This window comes from Trachemys scripta, chromosome 11 (genome assembly GCF_013100865.1).
Source record: "Trachemys scripta elegans isolate TJP31775 chromosome 11, CAS_Tse_1.0, whole genome shotgun sequence".
In the NCBI taxonomy this organism is placed as follows: domain Eukaryota; kingdom Metazoa; phylum Chordata; order Testudines; family Emydidae; genus Trachemys; species Trachemys scripta.
In genome coordinates this window covers 47,533,522-47,551,987 of record NC_048308.1, presented here as the reverse complement: position 1 = coordinate 47,551,987, position 18,466 = coordinate 47,533,522, and the positions used below count along the sequence as shown (strand labels likewise).

The following is an 18,466-nucleotide window of genomic DNA, read 5'->3' as shown; positions in this document are numbered from 1 at the left end:
GCTTGTAACTACAAAAATATATTTTAAAATTTGTTCACACAATCTTCTAGCACACAAAAAGCAAAAGTGTTCAAATCACCCTCCCAAGACACCTGTTTGCCTGTATCTGAATTATTTTTAGGCTATTTGGCAATATTTCAATTTATTTTTAAAAACTCATTGTAAATGTGTGACTGAATAAGAAAAAATTAATTTAGAACAAATGTTCACCTCACTAATGAGCATTTCTTCTCTCTCTTTTTTCCCTCTCTCTTTCTAACTTTCTAGGGCAAAAGTTCACAAAGAGCAGGGCTCTACCATCTGTTTGCAAGCTGCCTGTCAGTTCTTAGACTCTGAGCAACTTCCCTGCCAGTTTACAAAGTTTTGGCTGCAAAAATTCTCTTGTTCTGAGAAAAGAGATGATGTGCCTTTATGAATAATTGACTTTTTGTAACCTTGATCTAATCCTAACAGAAAATCATCATCCCCAACATAGTGATCACAGGACTTATTTGAGAAGATTATTATGTCAATATCACTATTTGTTTTTATTTTGGTAACACTTAACAGCCCCATGTAGGTTTAGGACAACATGGTGGTAGATGCTGTATAAACACAGAAGAATACATTGTCTCTGCTCCAGGCAGCTTACAATCTAATCAGAAACAAGCTGCAACATAGAGTGTAATATATGATAAACAAATAAGTACAATCAGCTATCCTTGATTGTTATTCATCCTAGTTCATCTGTAGTTGGTTGATATCTTGTAGCTCCCAAGACAGAAGAGGGTCAGAAGCAAGGATTTGCAAGATGAGAGGAAGCAAGATGATTCTTATGGATCACCTGAGGGAGATGGTCCATGTGTAGAGGGCAAAATGGAGACATTTGTGAGAATAGCAAATTAAGGGCCATGCAAGGCTAGGATCTTCACTGAACAGAGGGGGAAAACATGGTTAGAGCCAAGGATATAAAAGTAAAGTAGGGACACATTGTAAATGGCTTTGAAGACCAGATATTTAAACTTGTGATGGAAAACAGGGAGTCAGATGGAAGATTCAGAAGGTGGGGCAGGAAAGATGTGGTCAGAGTGATGGGCAAGGTAAAAGATCTTAGCTGCTATGTTTTGTATGAACTGGAGTGTGATTGTTAGGGAGGCCAGAAAGGGAGACATTACAGTAATCAAAATGTGAAACCATGAGGGCCAGATTCTAGCAATTCATTCTGTGAAACCAGCAGCTATAATATAATACAATGCCAGCACCGTAGTGGTAAGTAGCTCTACTACATTAGGCAGTGAACAACTTCAACAATAAGGCCTTAAACGACTGTGTAAAACTAACCATTAAGTGTTTTCTATCAGAGTGTAGTCATGTTTGATTGCTCAATCATGTAACCATGATTATATTTTAGGACAGGTACACTATGCTGTGGATTTTTTCTTCTAGACCCAGTGGAAATGTTTCACATTTGAATGCAGAAATGATCACATTATTTATGAACATCAGGATATGAATCACCTCAAAAATAGCTTTCTCCAGTGTATAGCGTCTGTGCAAAAATAGTTTGTTGTTGAAATGTTCAAGAAAAATGTTCTGAAAGGACTTGGGCCAAATGTTGCACTGATTTACATCCTCTGTTGCCCCATTGATTGACGTGGGGTTTGACTCAGCACAGAATTCATCCCTGTGTTTAGATTTGGTTTATATTTGTGCCCTTCATCCTACCACCCAAAATGCCCATCTAATCCTAAATATACCTGTGTCAAATCCATCACAGTACATGTGAAAAGAGGATGTATTTATTTAGAAAAAAGATCCCGCAAAAGCTGTACATTGTCTAGGGCTACTGACAGAGCCTTCCCAATACCATGTAGTGTCTTAAGCTCCAAGCCTTGTGATTCTGAGGGCAGAATCCCATTGATTTCACTGGTGCTTTTCCATGCAGGCTCATAATGCAGGACTGGGGACTTCCTCTGCAAGTAATCCCATTGCTTTCAGTGGGACTAGTGCACTAAGGTACCACTTAATGTCATGGTAGATTCTGGCCTGTAGAAATTTCAGCCACAGGTTTTTAGACTTCGTACATCTTTTCAAGTATTTTAGGTGTACTTTTCTTAACATATAGGTTTAGTTTAAGCAGTGTTTCTCAAACTGGGGTCGCCGCTTGTGTAGGGAAAGCCCCGGGCGGGACGGGCCACTTTGTTTACCTGCCCCATCCACAAGTCCGGTTGATCGCGGCTCCCACTGGCCGCGGTTTGGTGCTCCGGATCAATGGGGACTGCTGGAAGCGGCGCAGGCCGAGGGACATACTGGCCGCTGCTTCCAGCAGCTCTCATTAGCCTGCAGCGGTGAACCGCGTGTGGCCAGTGGGAGTCGCCCGCGATCGGCTGGACCTGCAGACGGGACAGGTAAACAAACTGGCCCGGCCCACCAGGGGCTTTCCCTACACAAATTCCCCAATTTGAGAAACACTGAGGTAAAGAGAAGTTAATATAAATTTTAACTTGATACTCCACTTACCAGGAAAAGTTGCTATATTGCAATTCAGAATTTTTTCTCTGAATATCAACATGAATTGGCTACATCCTAAAGATCAACCATACATATTGTAATAATATTGTGAATGTAGTCTATTTGCAAAGGTTGTTTTCTGAAATCACATTTAAATATTATGGCTTTGAAGGACAGGTAGAATTTAGTGAATGAAAGTTTTCACCACCAACAATTGGGGCAGAGAAATCAAATCTTCATGGACCCATAAAAAAGCAAAACATCCTTAATTTTAGCTTAAAATTTTTAACAAACTTAAAGACCGTTTTTAAAGGCAAACATAAAGAGTTGTAAAGCACAAAGCACTGATTTCATGCTGCTGTGTTAGCAGACCAGTACTTGTATTTGTCAGAAGGCACTGGATCTAAGTTGTTTTTCCCATTCCTTCATTTTGACCTGGATTTGTCTCATCATCAGACAACACTGAACATTTTACCTCTGAATTTTTCATCTTAATTTAGGACTGTATTTGATATCAGATATAAATCTAGTGGGAGCCAGTTGACAGAGAGATTAGAAGACCAAACTAAGCTGTAAAAACACAGTTTCAAGGGTACCTTGTGAATTATGATTTTCATAACAGACCTGTTATGTGAAAAATAGACACTTCTCAAATCTCATAGTTTATCTCTGAGACTCATTATCTTTCTTTGTTACATACACTTGATTTCTGCTGTCATTTGGGCAAAAAATAATCCCATCCAAACTACACCTATTCATTTCAAAAGAGACTCAGGCCACCTCAGCATTTTGTTAATGGGGTCCAGAAGAGTTCTTTGAGGCTGAGCAACATAAAATGTGCATTGAGGTTCAACACTCTCCTCTCCTCACACTGTTACTCTAAGGAAGGAGAGCCCTTTTTCATTAACTCTGATCAGTGCCTTTCAGGGCCTTTTCATACAAGAGAATAGACGTCACATAAAAATAATAATTGACATTGCCATATTTTGGATTAATCCACCTGTCATTGAGTAAAATTTTCAAAAGACACCTAAGTGACTCAGGAGCCAAAGTCCCATTTTCAAAAGTACTTTAGGAGGCACTTTGGAGCCTCAGTCTCGAAAGTGGAGACTCTTAAGTGCCAATGTCACTTCTGAAAATGGCTCTCGGGGCTGTTAGGCTCCTAGCTTGAGATGGGGCTCTCAGGATTTCCAAGGTCCTTGCCACAGAGTTGGGAATCTGGAAATCCTAGGACCAGCTCTCAGCATCCATGGCTCTGGGGCAGCCTCTCCATGAAGAATGCCCCTGGCTGGGGACTCCAAGGCATCCAGATTCCAGGGCTGGTGGAGCAGGGAACCTACCAGTGCCAAGAGATCTAGCTCCAGCTGGGGTTCTGGGGGCTGTCAGGCTGTCTTCTGGGGATCCTACCTACCAACAGAGGCCAGGCTCTAGCTGGAGTACTGTGTGGCTGGCAGGCTCCCTACCCCAGAGACTCAGCTCCAGCTCCTCAAGTTTTGTTGGAAAATATTCAAGTAGCTCTAGTAAGATGAAGAGAAGGGGAGAGTGATCAACAATACTAAGGGCAGTGCAAGTTTAAATATGGTAAGGCTGGCCTTGAAATCTAGCCAGGGAAATGATCCTTAAATGATTATAGCAGTTTCACTGGTATGGACAGAACAGGTGCCTTTGTTCCACGATCCAAGATTTTCTATTTAATTTGCCTTTAGTTTCCTCTTCTATAATATGAGGACAATGATACTTACCCACACTGTAAAAATCTTTGAGAACTATGGAAGGAAATGTTATATAAGAATTACTCTTTATTTTCCTCCATCCAGATTCAGACACACACGCACACACACACTCAATACATGCCAGCAAAGAAAATCCCTAACAGGCACACAATTACACAACATTTCCATTGTTTTCTTGATCCAATTTATCTAACTTTACTTCAGGGAAGAAGTTTGGTGATGAATATCTAGCTGAATGACTGGTGACAAATGATATCCTCAACAACATGAGAATGAATCACCTCTGATCTTGGACATCTGTTGGTTTTGAATGATACTTGTGGTAATTTCCTCTGCTATGTTCATCAAAGAACTTGGGAGTTCATTTAGGAAAGGAAAATTACAGCTAATAATTTGGTATCATTTCTTGCCTGGTAGTGCATAGGCCAATTACACTCATCTTTATTTCTTCATACTACGAGATCATTTTCAAAGCTAAGCTTAGTTTGGCACTTTCACAAACATTTTTGTTTTCTTAACATTTCCCTGTTTACTTCTTACATAAATTGCTTTTGGTTAGTACTTTTCTGCTAACTGGCAAATCAACAAAAAAACAACAATATTCTGTAGCCAAAAGATGAGCGAGCCATGCAGCCACTCGCTGGAAAAAGCCAGAGGGCCCAATTTTGGAACTCATTGGTGAGTACTTCCTAAAATTATTAATCCCATTGGCTCCAGTGACAATGCAGCTATTTTCTTGAATAATTGTTCCTCAGCACAGTAAGGATTACACAGTTGGGTCCAAAACGTACAGGTTCAGAACATCTGAATTAAACACAAGCATCACTGTGAAATATTGAATTCCAAAATAGCAAAGCTCCATATTTAGAGGATTACTATGTTGGATTACGCTTTATCAAGTATCGTCATCCCCAAGCAGTCAAATATCATGAGGTTTATTAAAAATAAACAATCTGGGGGGGTTCTTTTTATTTGCCTTTCTGAACCTTTAGGCTACAATTGGCTTCGTTGTTAAAGCTCTTCTCCTCAAGCATGATGGAGAGAAACTTACTATTTTGTAAAAGATTTTCATGCTGCTTCTTGACTGCAGCAGCTGGGGCTTTAAGAACACCACCAAATATTGCAGGACTTATAATAAAATGGCCAGGGTAGGCAACAGTGCCTTATGTTCAGCTCCTCCTGAGACGTGATTGTGACTTCACATGACCCTAGTTGTTAATGAGGTCCTGGGTTAATTTGAATGATAAAATCATATGAAATAAAATTGGATATTATGTATTTTACATTTGCAGTGACCGTATTGTAAATATCCCATATGAATACAAAGGCTATTCACGTATTTTATCACTTAAAAAAAACGTGCTTCATAGCTATGTCACTATGTCTATCAAATAAAGACATGATTGCCTTTGAAGTGATTTTGATTAATATCACAGCTCCAAGTTATCAGCGGTGTTAAGTAAGATTTTTGTCATTTTTCTAGACTGCAGACAAAGAGCCAACACGTTGTGAGCTACGGGGAATATTTTGCCTCTTATATGAACAGAAGCAACATGGTGATCCACCAGTTACCAGCGATCACCAGTGTGGCAGTGGTTAAAACACACAATTAAGACTCAAACATTTCTTTTCTACAGACATCCTATGCACCATCCTCATGATTAAGATTTATAGACTTGGGAGATTGGACATGTTACGCACCTGCACACCATTCTGCTTTTGGGTACGTTGGGTATAGAATGATGTTAGTCGAGTACATCTAGCTAGCACATATCCTGCACGTGGAAGGATCCTGCGCATGATGAAGAGTCTCTGTGTGCTATTCACTTTTCACCCAGAAGCCCCAGAACAATACAAGATTGATCCCAAGTATATATGCATGTATGTGTTGCAGTTCAGAAGAGGAACATGAGAAGGGTCAGGAGAGTTATCTCCCAGCTGAAATAATACAGTAACCTTCCCATTGTATAACACAGCAATAAACATGGACAGATCAATTTCAGAGGTGACTAGATTTTAATATTTAAATCTACAAGAACTAATATCAATTATTCTAGATACCAAAATAAACAATCCCACTGTACAGAAAACTGAGGCATCCTCTTACCCTGTGTAAATAAATTTAAAAAACTTTCACAAAGCTTATCACATTTACCCTGAATTTGAGCTTCACAATATGTCTTGACTTCAATTGCAGTTGGATTGTTGTTGCCACCTGGGGAAGATTTTCAAAAGTGCCTAAGGTATTTAAAAGCACATATCTCAATGAAATCGAGGAAGTTGAAAGTCAGTGGAACTTGTGTTCCTAAATCATTTAGGCCCTTTTAAAAACCCCTCTCTTATTATCTTATATTTATTTTCATTACAATGACAATTATTTTATTATTTAAAATTATTTCATAATATTTTATGTAAATCAACAGAACTTCATTTTCACATCATGCATTCCAACTCAAGGTATTTAGGATGCAAACTGAAAAGCATTTTTTTAAATGAATCAAACTGTCCAAGCACAAGTATAGGCTTAAGCCTGGATTTTACAATCTCCATGTTAGTCCTGATGTTCAACCACAACAAACCCAAAATATGTACTCCAAACTCCCAGGAAGAAAAAAAAAAAGTTTGAAACAAAAATGCTTTTAAGTTGATTCATTTACTGGATGAGGGGGGATGAGGCTGGGTTTTACATCAGAGTGCCAAACCTCATTGATTGGAATTTGATTTTGCAAAACTACAATCAGAAGTGTTTAGGATCCAGGATCTAATTTATCTGAATCATCACCAGCTTCACAGCTGGTTTAGATCTGGGTAGCTCCTTTGAAGTCAACCAATTTACACCAGATGATGATCTGGACCATAAAGTTTGTGGATAAAAAAAAATAGTCTGCTTTTGTCCAATGTCTATCACTTTTTAAGTAAAGTTGTTCAGTCAAAAGGAAATATTACCTGGTTGTTTTGATTTCTTTGGCCGTTTAATTTTCATAGCTGTAGCTCCACGTCCCTCTACATGAGCTGTGTAGACTTTAGCTACATGAGCTCAGGAGACTTTTTCTGATTATCTGTAAGGGCAAAAGAGTTTAAAATTTCATGAAGACCCCTCCAGGATAGCACATCACATAAAAAAACTTTTCAAGGAAATGTCAAAGATGAACTTTATTTTCATGTTACACAATAATATGTACTCTAGAGTATATTATCTGGATCATAATTAGGAGCCTTTGAACTCTAAGGAGATAGTTGCAGAAAGTTAAAAGTAGCAGATGTAGTGAAAACTAAATTTGAAATTTGATATTATTGGCGTCCTGTACACAGAACTCTTAGTTATCACCACTGTCCTTGGCCTCTCTCTACTGATACAACCAAGATAAAACAATTTTTGAGAGCCTTTTAGGCATTGTGTTGCACTGAGCTTGTACCTTGTTTCTATCCTGTTAAGCCTAGTTCTAACACAACCTTTTTCCTCAATACAATTAGTGGTGCTAAACATTAACAAACTTTGGCCCCGATCCTGCAATTTCCAACACATCAGAGCCACACTCACTTCAAAAATAGCTCACCTACTGTACATTTTAGGATTGGGGACTTGGTTTATTTTTCACCCCTAAACAATTTGTTCATAAAAGGCTGAAAGCACAAAGATTTAGGTAATTATTTAGTGGCTTAAGTTTGGTTAAGATAATGTAATAAATAGAAAGTAAACACTGGACGTATGTGTCTTTTGATAATTATACTTCCATCCTCAAGTTAGACAAAAATACACCCAAATACCTATGTTAAATCAACTTTATTAAGGTTGCAAAGGCAAGCACACAAAAGTAAGGAAATGCCAGAATTAAGGTTGTCTATTGCTAAAAACAAACAACAATTTTAAATTAGTCACATATGTAATGGGAAGCCCTGAATGCCCACTCTTATGAAAGGGTTCAAAGGAGTTCAAAGAAAGCAGTTAGGTTGGAGTCATGGGCTGATAGAGAGGGGGAGTGAGATAAAATGGTAACAAAGATGTAAGCATGAGCAGAGGTGTGGACAAAGCAAGAGTAGCTACTAAAGGGACTCAAGGAAGACAGTGCAATGACTGGAGCAGCAGATGAGGATGACGACCTCACAGCAGCATTCTGGTTGGCTGAATATTTTCATTTTCAGGTGTAAGCCTTTACTCATGTTTTACCATTTTAAGGTAAGTGTTTTGTTTCGGTGAATTACATCAAACTAATAAAAATGGCTGCTAGTCAACAGAAAAAAAGCTGAAAAATAGCTAGCAGCCACATGGAGCTTGCAGGCTGATCCGATCCATCTAATGTAATTGTCACAGAAAATTAGTTGCTGAAGATACTCATTTCAGAATGGGTAAATCTCAAACGCAGACTGCTATAGGATGGAGAGACATGACTATTAAATATGTACTTAGGCAATATTGGAGGAGGGGTGCATGGAGAGTGAATAAAAGAGATGTACTTGTATTGTTATTTAATCCAAACAATGCAGCAGAAGTTACCTGCTAGGTATTTATTAGAGTTACTGGAGGAGTGTTTACCTAACTGCTGGGTGGGAAGTGATAACTTCTTGGCTGCTAAATTTTAAGTTTATGTATGAAAGAGTAAAGGGTTTTTTCCTTATAATTTTTATTAATTTTTCCAAATACAAGACATATACCAAAATACCAGATTCACCATAATCCACAAAGTAAATAAAGAGGGTTAGTATAAAGGGAGGGTAGGGCAAGCGGCATATCTATCCTCAGGGTCCATGTTAATCACAGACCACTAAAAGGTCAGCCCCAATTGCTTTGAATTTTTCAGGCATTCCTTTTCTGCAGGATGCCAGCTGGTACTTAGCTGTGAGGTCAGCCATATCAACAAGCTGGGCATCAATATTTGTGAGGATTGACGTTTCCATTTTTGCAGGATTAATATTTTAGCGGACCAAAGATGGATGATAGATCTACGCAAAATAGTGAGTTTTTGAACTATTCATAGTTATTTATTTATTTGTATTGCAACAGCACTCAAAGATCCACTTAGGCCTGGGGCTCCCTTGCACTAGGCATTGTACAGACACAAAGGAAGATGCAATCCCTGCTCTCAAGAGCTTAAAATCTCATTTTAAACAAAAAGCAATAGAGCGTGACAAACAATAGGAAGTAAATCATTGCTGATAAAGTTTGCAGATGAGAAAAGGTTGAGCAGGTGAAAAATACTCACAAAGAGAGGCCCCTGGTAGGAAGTGATCTGCATTGCTTGGTTAGCTGGGCACAATCTAACATTATGTGTTTCAATATGGCCAAATGCAAGGCCAAACTTACAAGATAGGGGACTATATCCCGGAAAGCAGTGACTCAGACAAGTGCTTAGGATTCATTTTGGATAACCAACTGAACAGAAGCTCCCAGTGTGATGTTGTGGCGATAGGGCACGGAAATATCAACTAGGAACAAGGAGGTTATTAAACTTTATCTATACTGTACTCGTGAGTCCACTTCTGGAATACTGTATCTAGTTCTGGTATTCACATTGAAGACAGGATGTTGAAAATTTAGGAAGAGTACAAAGATGTGTCACAGGAATGAATTGGACTGGCTAACATGCCTTACACTGAAAAACGTAGGGAACTCAATCTTTTTTAGTTTATCAAAAAGAGACTTTAAAAGGAAACCTGATCACAATGTATAAGTACCTAGACAGGCCAGTCCTCGCCCACAGACAACCCGCCAACCTTAAGCATATTCTCACCAGTAACCACGCACCGCACCATAACAACTCTAACTCAGGAACCAACCCATGCAACAAACCTCGATGCCAACTCTGCCCACATATCTACACCAGCAACACCATCACAGGACCTAACCAGATCAGCTACAACATCACCGGCTCATTCACCTGCACGTCCACCAATGTTATATATGCCATCATGTGCCAGCAATGCCCCTCTGCTATGTGCATTGGCCAAACTGGACAGTCACTACTCAAAAGGATAAATGGACAGATATCAGGAATGGCAATATACAAAAACCTGTAGAACACTTCAACCTTCCTGGCCACACAATAGCAGATGTAAAGGTAGCCATCTTACAGCAAAAAAACTTCTGGACCAGACTCCAAAGAGAAACTGCTGAGCTCCAGTTCATTTGAAAATTTGACACCATCAGATCAGGATTAAACAAAGACTGTGAATGGCTATCCAACTACAGAAGCAGTTTCTCCTCCCTTGGTGTTCACACCTCAACTGCTAGCAGAGCACCTCACCCTCCCTGATTGAACTAACCTCGTTATCTCCATACTGATTTATACCTGCCTCTGGAAATTTCCATTACTTGCATCTGAAGAAGTGAGGTTCTGACCCATGAAAGCTTATGCTCCCAATACTTCTGTTAGTCTTAAAGGTGCCACAGGACCTTCTGTTGCTTTAGACAGGGAGTAAAATGTAAGGCTCTTTAATCTACCAAACAAAGCTGTAACAAGCTAGAATGTCTGGAAACTAAAGCTAGACAAATTCAGAGTAGAAATAAGGTGCAAATGTTTAACAGAAACATAATTAACATCCTCTGTCACTTGGAGTCTTTAGCTTAAAATTGAATGCTTTTTAAAAAAATATGTTCAAACTCAACCACAAGATACTGAACTGATGCAACAATTAGTAGGTGAAATTCAATGCCTTACACTGTTGCAGGAGTCAGACTATCTAATATGATCACAATGGTCTTTTATGGTCTTAAAATGTATGAATCTATAAAGAGAAAGCAAACGTTATTAGACCATTACATAAGCTAAAATCATAGAACCATAGCAATGTAGGGCTGAAAGAGACACACAAACCCCCCTGCTGAGGCAGAATCAAGCATACCTAGAACATCCCTGACAGGTGTTGATCTAACATGTTCTTAAAAACCTCCAGTGATGGAGATTCCACAATGTCCCTTTGGGGCCTATTCTAATGCTTAATTCCCTTAGTTAGAAAGATTTTTCTAATATCTCACCTAAATCTCCCTTGCTGCAGATTAAGCAGATTCCTTCTTGTCCTATCTTCAGTGGACATAGAGAACAATTGATCACCATCCTCTTTGTAACAGCTCTGAACGTATTTGAAGACTATCATGAGGTCCACCTTCCATCCTCTTTTCTCAGGATTAAATATACCCAGTTTTCTTAATCATTCCTCATAAGTGATTTTTTTTCTAAACCTTTTATCATTTTTGTTGCTCTCCTCTGGACTCTCAATTTGTCCACATCTTTCTTAATGTGCAGTGCCTAAAACTAGTCACAGTGCTCCAGCTAAGACCTCACTAGTGCTGAGTACAGTGGAACAATTACCGCCCATGTCTTACATATGGCACTTCCATTAATACATCCCAGAATAGTATTTACCTTTTTCACAACTGTATCACATTGTTGACTCATATTCAATTTGTGATCCACTGTAATGCTCAGATCTTTTTCAGCAACACCGTTGCCTTGTCAGTTATACCCCATTTTGCATTTGATTTTTCCTTCCCAAGTGTAGTACTTTGCACTTCACTTTAAACATTGGAGTAGTCCCATTAACTTGGCTGGGACTGCTCATGGGCCTAAAAGTTGTACATGTGTTGCAGTGGGACCAATGAGTGCACTTGAAGGTTCCCAGTCCTTTAAATTTTTTTGTTTGTTTCTTACTTATAAATAGAAATCAGCTAATGCCATGCATCTCTACTCACATCTCCCAAACAACTTAGTAAGTATATGTAATCATGACAGAGGAACTAAAAAAGAACCGGAGAACAAAATCTTCCTTAAGCCATAACACATAAAGATATTCAGATAATTAGCTGTTGCTCTTTCAAGCATATGCTAATTAACAAGGAAGCTTGAAGCGTAACTAGAAGGAAAAATCAGTTATGCTTGGGACATTAACTTAAATTGTCATGTTAGAAGGACAGTTAGCCTCTCACTGTAGGGAAAGGGGTATTTTCATTTTTTTCTATAGAAATACTTGTGAACTTAGTAATGAGATATTTTGAAGGAATTCACTCTTCAGGGGATTATTTTAATCATCCATTTAGCAGTTAGCACCACCTCCTCACTGGGCATTCACCTGATATGGCATCCTAGAGGGTGGGAGGTGGAATTATTCAGACATATTCAGTTTCTAGTTTACTACATATTTAAAACAATCATTTAGAATGAAGCCTTAAGTGCAGTGTCACTAAAACACAGAGAATGGCAGAGATTGCCAACAGGAGCCAGTGCATTAGAGACCATTCTTGGCAGATCACAGCAATGAGAACATCAGAGCCATACATTCTAGTACTCTGTCCTTTGCTTTTCCTGGATCAACTGGACTGTTCGGTGGAGACCCTCCACTGGTGGGTAGAGCCCCCAAACCTCCTGTTAAGCAGGTTCTCTAAAAGGGTAATTCTGCAATTCTTCATAGCTAATCCCCTCTTTCAAGGAGGAATGAGCTTGCAAAATGCCCATACAAAGAGCTAGGGTCCAAAGTCATAAATCACCAGAAATAACTGCAGGTAATGGATACTAGATATATTTAAAAAAGCTTATACTCTTGTCTTGAATTTACCAATTTATGATCCAATGCCAGTATGTTATGCAGAATATACATGCAAAATGCTTCTAATTTAACTCCCACTATTGTTAACAAGAGTGACACACATTACTTAGGGACAATTTAAAAACCCTTGTTCCCCTACAGAGGAATAACACGAATAGGTGGGTAGATATGCTGAGTTTCTTCCTAATTATTTTGGGGGGGCAGATTATGTTGCCTCAGAAATTATAGAGGGTTTTCCCCCCACCAAATCCATAAATCCCCTCCCATGCCCCCATAGCCATCCTCCCATAGACTGCCAGCCAGCAAATGCCTCCAATTCTTTTTGGGAACTCCAGTCTGTAATAAGAGGGCCTTCTGCAGGATCACTGGGAAGTGGTGGTTTTCCCCACTTTTGCACCTCTCGAGCTGAGATCTACTGGATTTAACTTCCCTCTAAAACAGAGAAAACCATGCAGGGCTTAGACCATAATGCACAATTTAGAGACTTTAGTCTTCAGAGCTCATAACATGGTAAAGCTTCCTGATTATATATTGGCAGATAAATGACTGTGTAAAGCTCTGTACCATATAGTACACACTAGTTATAGTAAGTATTTGAAAGAAAACAGATCTTAGCATCTGTACTCCATTCCACAGAACTTGTAGTAGAGGCAAAACATGAATTGTGACTTAAGAACATAAGAACGGACATACTGGGTCAGACCAAAGATCCATCTAGCCCAGTATCCTGTCTTCTGACAGTGGCCAATGCCAGGTGTCCCAGAGGGAATGAATAGAACAGGTAATCATCAAGTGATCCTTCTCCTGTCACCCATTCCCAGCTTCTGGTAAACAGAGGCTAGGGACACCATCCCTGCCCATCCTGGCTAATAGCGATTGATGGACCTATCCTCCATAAATTTATCTAGTTCTTTTTTGAACCCTGTTATAGTTTTGGCCTTCACAACATGCTCTGGCAAAGAGTTCTACAGGTTGACTGTGCATTGTGTGAAGAAATACTTCCTTTTGTTTGCTTTAAACCTGCTGCCTATTAATTTAATTTGGTGGCCCCTAGTTTGTGTGTTATGAGAAGGAGTAAATAACACTTTCTTATTTACTTTCTCCACACCAGTCATGATTTTATAGACTTCTATCATATTCCCCTTAGTCATCTCTTTTCCAAGCTGAAAAGTCCCAGTCTTACTAATCTCTCCTCACATGGCAGCCGTTCCATACCCCTAATCATTTTTGTTGCCCTTTTCTGAATATTTTCCAATTCCAATATATCTTTTTTGAGATGGGGCGACCACATCTGCACGCAGTATTGAAGATGTGGGTGCACCATGGATTTATATAGAGGCAATATGATATTTTCTGTCTTATTATCTATCCCTTTCTTAATGATGCCAAACATTCTGTTCGCTTTTTTGATTGCCGCTGCACATTGAGTGGATGTTTTCTGAGAACTATCCACAATGACTCCAAGATCTCCTTCTTGAGTGGTAACAGCTAATTTAGACCCCATCATTTTCTATGTATAGTTGGGATTATGCTTTCCAATGTGCATTACTTTGCATTTATCAACATTGAATTTCATCTGCCATTTTGTTGCCCACTCATCCAGTTTAGAAAGATCCTTTTGTACCTCTTTGCAGTCTGCCTGGGATTTAACTATCTTGAGTAGTTTGTATCATCTTCAAATGTTTCCCCCTTTTTACGGACCATTTATGAATATGTTGAATAGGACTTGCCCCAGTACAGACACCTCGGGGACACCATTATTTACATCTCTCCACTGTGAAAACTGACCATTTATTCCTACCCTTTGTTTCCTATCTTTTCACCAGTTACCAGTCCATGAGAGGACCTTCCCTGTTATCCAGGGATTGGCGACCTTTTGCTCTTATCCCATGACAGTTTACTATGCTTAAGAGCCTTTGGTGAGGGACCTTGTCAAAGGCCTTCTGAAAATCTAAGTACACTATATCCACTGGATTCTCCCTTGTTGACTCCCGCAAAGAATTCCAGTAGATTGGTGAGGCATGATTTCCCCTTACAAAAACCATGTTGACTCTTCCCCAACAAGTTATGTTCATCTCTGTGTCTGAGAATTTTGTTCTTCATTATAGTTTCAACCAGTTTGCCCAGTACTGAAGTCAGGCTTACTGGCCTGTAATTGCTGGGATCACCTCTGGAGCCCTTTTTAAAAATTGGTGTCACATTAGCTATCCTATAAGACAGCCTTATTAATGCTCCTTCAGCCTTATACCATGTGTTTTCAATGGCAAAGGTTAACATATAAATGAACAACCTGTGCCAGCATTTTAACACACCTTTTCTGGAAGAAAAAAACAAACAAACAATGTTTGTTGGCATGATATACTCAATTTGATTAAGGAATGTACTAAAACAACTGTGACCCATCCAACTTATAAACAATACACTGTTCCTGTTTTTGAATGTTCATTTCAAAATGAGAATTTTAGTAGATTTTGAAATAAAGACACCAAAGCACAATTAAATCAGGATAACCACATTTACATTTAATCACATGCTCTCCATACTCATCGCATTTTGAAATAAATGTGTGCAGCAGGAAGAAGAAGGATGCTCTTACTGTTAAAATCCTGCACTGAGAGTCAAATCATCTGGGTTCTACTCCTGGCCTTGGCATAGACCTTTGGCAGGTCATTAAGGTCCAGATTTGTAAAGGTATTTTGGCGTTGCTGTGCTCAGTCTTGCAACATCTAACTGGTTTAGGATCCCAAGTCCCATTTTCAAAAGGGATGTTAACCCTTTGGAGTCTAAATCCCATTGATTGTTTCTGTTATATATCAATAGTGCCTAGCACAACGGGGCTCTGATCTTGACTGGGGTCTGTGGTGGGGTGTACTCCCCACACTGGTTCTGAGAGGGCTGAATTAGGCCAGGCAGGCCCAATCAGCCAATTAAGCAGCAAAAGAGGGAGATATAGGCTGCATGGACAGCATTGATTAGAGGGAAGCTCACCTGAGCGGAGGTGGGCTGGGCTAGTTTAAACCCAGAAAGCTGGCAGCAGCAAAATCTGTTGGGAGGAAGTTTGTGGTCACCCTCTGTTTAGTAGAGAAGGAAGGTGGGAACTCAGGGATAGAGTAGGGGGGCCTGGCCCGCAGGGAAGGGCATACCCTAAGGAGAGCAGGATGGAAAAGAGAGCCTGTGAGATGCAGGGTAGGAAGCAGCCCACAGAGTAAGTAGCAAAGTTGGGGACTGAACATACTTTGTCTGCATGTTGTAGGGTCCCTGGGATGAAACCAAGAGTAGTGGGTGGGTCTGGGTCCCATACCTGCCACTGGGGAAGTAGCACCAGTGGGACAGTGAACTGGAAGGCTGCCTGTGTCACTGCAAGAGTGATGGGGTCAGGGCACCAGGTGTGAGGACTGCTGGATGCCCCCTGAACAGAAGAGATTTTGAAGGACTCTACCCAAGAAGGGTTTGATGCTGAGAGACCTGGCCAGAGGGCTAAGTCACAAAAAGGCAGCAGCAACTTTGTGGAGTGAGAGAGGGGCTGCAGACTGGGGAGAGAGGTAGAGAGATGGTGTGCAACCGCGGGAAGGGGCATCAACCTCGTGAAGCTAATCCCCAGAATGCCCAGGAGGAGCTGAGTAGAGGACCCCGTCTCAGGGTCTCTGGGTGGTACAAATAATAATTGTTATTAATAATAAATAAGATGGATTTAAAATATTAAATATGGCCAACATTTTGAAACTCAGAGTCTATTGTTAGAAACCTAAATCCAGGTTTAGGCACCTAAGTAACTGACCTGATTTTTAGAGATACTGAGCACCTGCAGATCCCATTCACTCCAATGAGAGCTGTGACAATTCAGCCCCTCTGAACATTGTCCTTGTATTACTGACTGTCATAACTATAAAGGGAAGGGTAACAGCTGTCCTGTGTACAGTACTATAAAACCTCTCCTGGCCAGAGACTCCAAAATCCTTTTCCCTGTAAAGGGTTAAGAAGCTCAGGTAACCTGGCTGGCATCTGACCTAAAGGACCAATAAGGGGACAAGATACTTTCAAATCTTGGGGGGGGGGGGGAAGGCTTTTGTTTGTGTTCTTTGTTTGGGTGTGTGTTCACTCTCAGGACTGAGAGGGACCAGACATCAATCCAGGTTCTCCACATCTTTCTAAACAAGTCTCTCCTATTTCAAACTTGTAAGTAAATAGCCAGGCAAGGCGTGTTAGTTTTCCTTTGTTTTCTCAACTTGTAAATGTACCTTTTACTAGAGTGTTTATCTTTGTTTGCTGTACTTTGAACCTGAGACTAGAGGGGAGTCCTCTGAGCTCTTTAAGTTTGATTACCCTGTAAGGTTAATTTCCATACTGATTTTACAGAGATGATTTTTACCTTTTTCTTTAATTAAAAACCTTCTTTTTAAGAACCTGATTGATTTTTCCTTGTTTTTAGATCCAAAGGGGTTTGGATCTTGATTTACCAGGAGTTGGTGGGAGGAAGGAGGGGAATGGTTAATTTCCCCTTGTTTTAAGATCCAAGGGGTTTGGATTTGTTTTCACCAGGGATTTGGTGAAGGTTTTTCAAGGTTTCCCAGGAAGGGAATCCATTGAAATGGTGGCAGCCGAACCAGAGCTAAGCTGGTAGTTAAGCTTAGAAGTTTTTCATGCAGGCCCCTACATTTGTACCCTAAAGTTCAAAGTGGGGATCCAGCCTTGACACTGACGAAATACCTCAAATGGTGTAAATGAGAAAGCACTCTTTTAATCTTGTTAGCCCTAATTTAATCCTGCTTTATGTCACAAGTATAACAGTGAAATTATAGAAAATTAGTTGCTATTCTCCAAACCTCCATTTATTTACATCCAAAATCATCACATGACTGAGGCCCGCTGTCTGTCTGTGCCGTAGGGTGCCCCTAATTGAGCCGGCTGCTGCAGAGAAGCAGTGGAGAATTGCAGGTGAGGAATGAGGTGTTGGCAGGCCAGGATGCAGATCCAGCCACTGGATCTACATTACCATCATTAAGCCTTACTCCAGCCAGTGATGTTATTCAACTGATCTCATGAATACTAAACCATCCACAATAGTTTAATACCAAATCTTGGATTTTCAATAAATCTACTAAATATTTTATTAATTAGAGTAGCTTAGAGAGGCCATTCTTCAATTTTCACTTGGAAAACTCTGCATGTTGTTGTTTACTTCAGAACCCCTATCACTCCTGGAAGATCAGAATTGGAATTAGAGGCGAATAACTGAGGCAGAAGTTTTAAGTTAGGTGAGGCGAAGTTTTACCACTTAGTATGTACATAATTAGCAGATGAGTTTGTTATTTTAATACACTATCCAGCTTTTAGAAGAAAACAAACACAGGAGCTGATGTGTAAGGTCATAGAGGGATAATCGTATTCTTGCCTCTGTAACAGGGCATAAGGAAAGGCACAGAGTAACTTCAGCATTTTTCTTTTTTACAGTTAACAGAGTATTCAAGAAAAGAGCCAGTCTGACAACTCTCAAGATTGATGTCTTCTGCTTATACAACTAGGGTTACCATATTTAAAAAATAAAAAAAGAGGACATTCCACGGGGCCCTGGCCCAGCCCCTTTCCCACCCCTGGCCCTGCCCCAACTCTGTCCCTTCCCCGCTCCAACTCCGCCCCTTCCCCAAAGTCCCCGCCCTAACTCCGTGCCCTCCCCTGAGCACCCCGCATTCCCCCTCCTCCCCCCC

General features: G+C 40.1%; 1 protein-coding gene across 2 annotated transcripts in view; it reads right to left on the bottom strand.

Moving 5' to 3' along the window:
- Positions 1-18,466, bottom strand: part of LOC117885119 — a 103,461-nt gene that overhangs the window by 15,036 nt on the left and 69,959 nt on the right. For both annotated transcript variants that reach the window (XM_034786281.1, XM_034786280.1), the window contains exon 3: positions 7,170-7,282. In XM_034786281.1, coding sequence (XP_034642172.1) covers positions 7,170-7,206 — 37 coding nt within the window. In that variant the 5' untranslated portion in view covers positions 7,207-7,282. The remainder of the gene's footprint in view (positions 1-7,169; positions 7,283-18,466) is intronic.